The 1,043-nt window shown below is 41.4% G+C and overlaps 1 protein-coding gene across 1 annotated transcript in view; it reads right to left on the bottom strand.

The window, feature by feature from the left end:
- Positions 1–682: 682 nt before the first annotated feature.
- The window catches only part of ACADM (acyl-CoA dehydrogenase, C-4 to C-12 straight chain), a 22,202-nt gene continuing 21,841 nt past the window's right edge, over positions 683–1,043 (bottom strand). The window contains exon 12 of the mRNA XM_018576865.1: positions 683–919. Within this exon, the coding sequence (XP_018432367.1) occupies positions 848–919 (72 nt within the window). The 3' untranslated portion in view covers positions 683–847. The remainder of the gene's footprint in view (positions 920–1,043) is intronic.

The following is a 1,043-nucleotide window of genomic DNA, read 5'->3' as shown; positions in this document are numbered from 1 at the left end:
TGCAAATGCCCTGGAACACACTGAACGCCCATTTTTTAAAAAAAGTTTTTTTTTTTAACCAAAAACAGGCCGGAATGCATCAAAAACACGGCAAAAAACGCACCACAACCCACTGCACTGCGTGTGCAGAAACTCATGCAGATCTGCTCTGCATTTGGTGTGAACAAGGCCTAAGTGTTGTGGACCTAAAGCTGCCCACACACCTTACAATGTATCTGCAGATTTTCTATGGTCAGATGGAAAAGGTGCCACAGATTCCTCCATCTACGCTAAACTGTGTGGATGGAGTAATCTCCACCTGGGCCAATCTGTTGCACTTTTTCCATCTGACCACAGAAAGTCTGCAGATAAATTGTAAGGTGTGTGGGCACCTTAAGACAGGAAATGCGTTAAATGGCAGGATCACCAAGTAAAAAATAAAAGAAACACATAAATGCAGCCACCCCAACTATTCCATTTTTGTTCTTGGGATCAAATAAAAACTTTAATGATTACATATTCAGTTTCATTACAACTGCTGGATTTCCCTTTCTGATAACTTGTTTTATTTATTCAAGGACGGATCCATATTTGGCCTCAAGCAACATGAACAGCAGATGTATGAAACATTGAGTAGTTCTAAGCATTGAAAATTCAATGCCGATACTATACAGCTATTATAAAACATTAGAAAAGCCTGCCCCTGTGGGAAATAAGAAAACATTATACACTAATACAATCCTGTGTGCAGTCAGATTATAGCCAACAGTTTCCTGCAGTCCTTGGACAGTCAACGTTTAATTAAGGCCAAAGCTAGGTGTCAATCGTCACAGCGGTGTGGTCAGCAGCGGTAAGGTCCAACGGATCTTCACTCATTGTACTTGTTAAAATGTTCACGAGCGATGATGAGTCTTTGGATCTGTGCTGTGCCTTCATAGATCTGAAAGAAGAAGCATTCTTTACAACAATGCTGCGATTGTGTCTGCAGATACCAGATCTGGGACCAATGACACATACAAGATCGGCAGGGCTTGAAAAATTTGGCGGTGTCTCACCAGTCAGTC

Source organism: Nanorana parkeri, unplaced genomic scaffold, assembly GCF_000935625.1.
Source record: "Nanorana parkeri isolate BGI_ZX_2015 unplaced genomic scaffold, ASM93562v1 scaffold79, whole genome shotgun sequence".
NCBI lineage: Eukaryota > Metazoa > Chordata > Amphibia > Anura > Dicroglossidae > Nanorana > Nanorana parkeri.
Note: the sequence above shows the minus strand (reverse complement) of the source record. Positions and strands in the feature narration are given on the sequence as shown.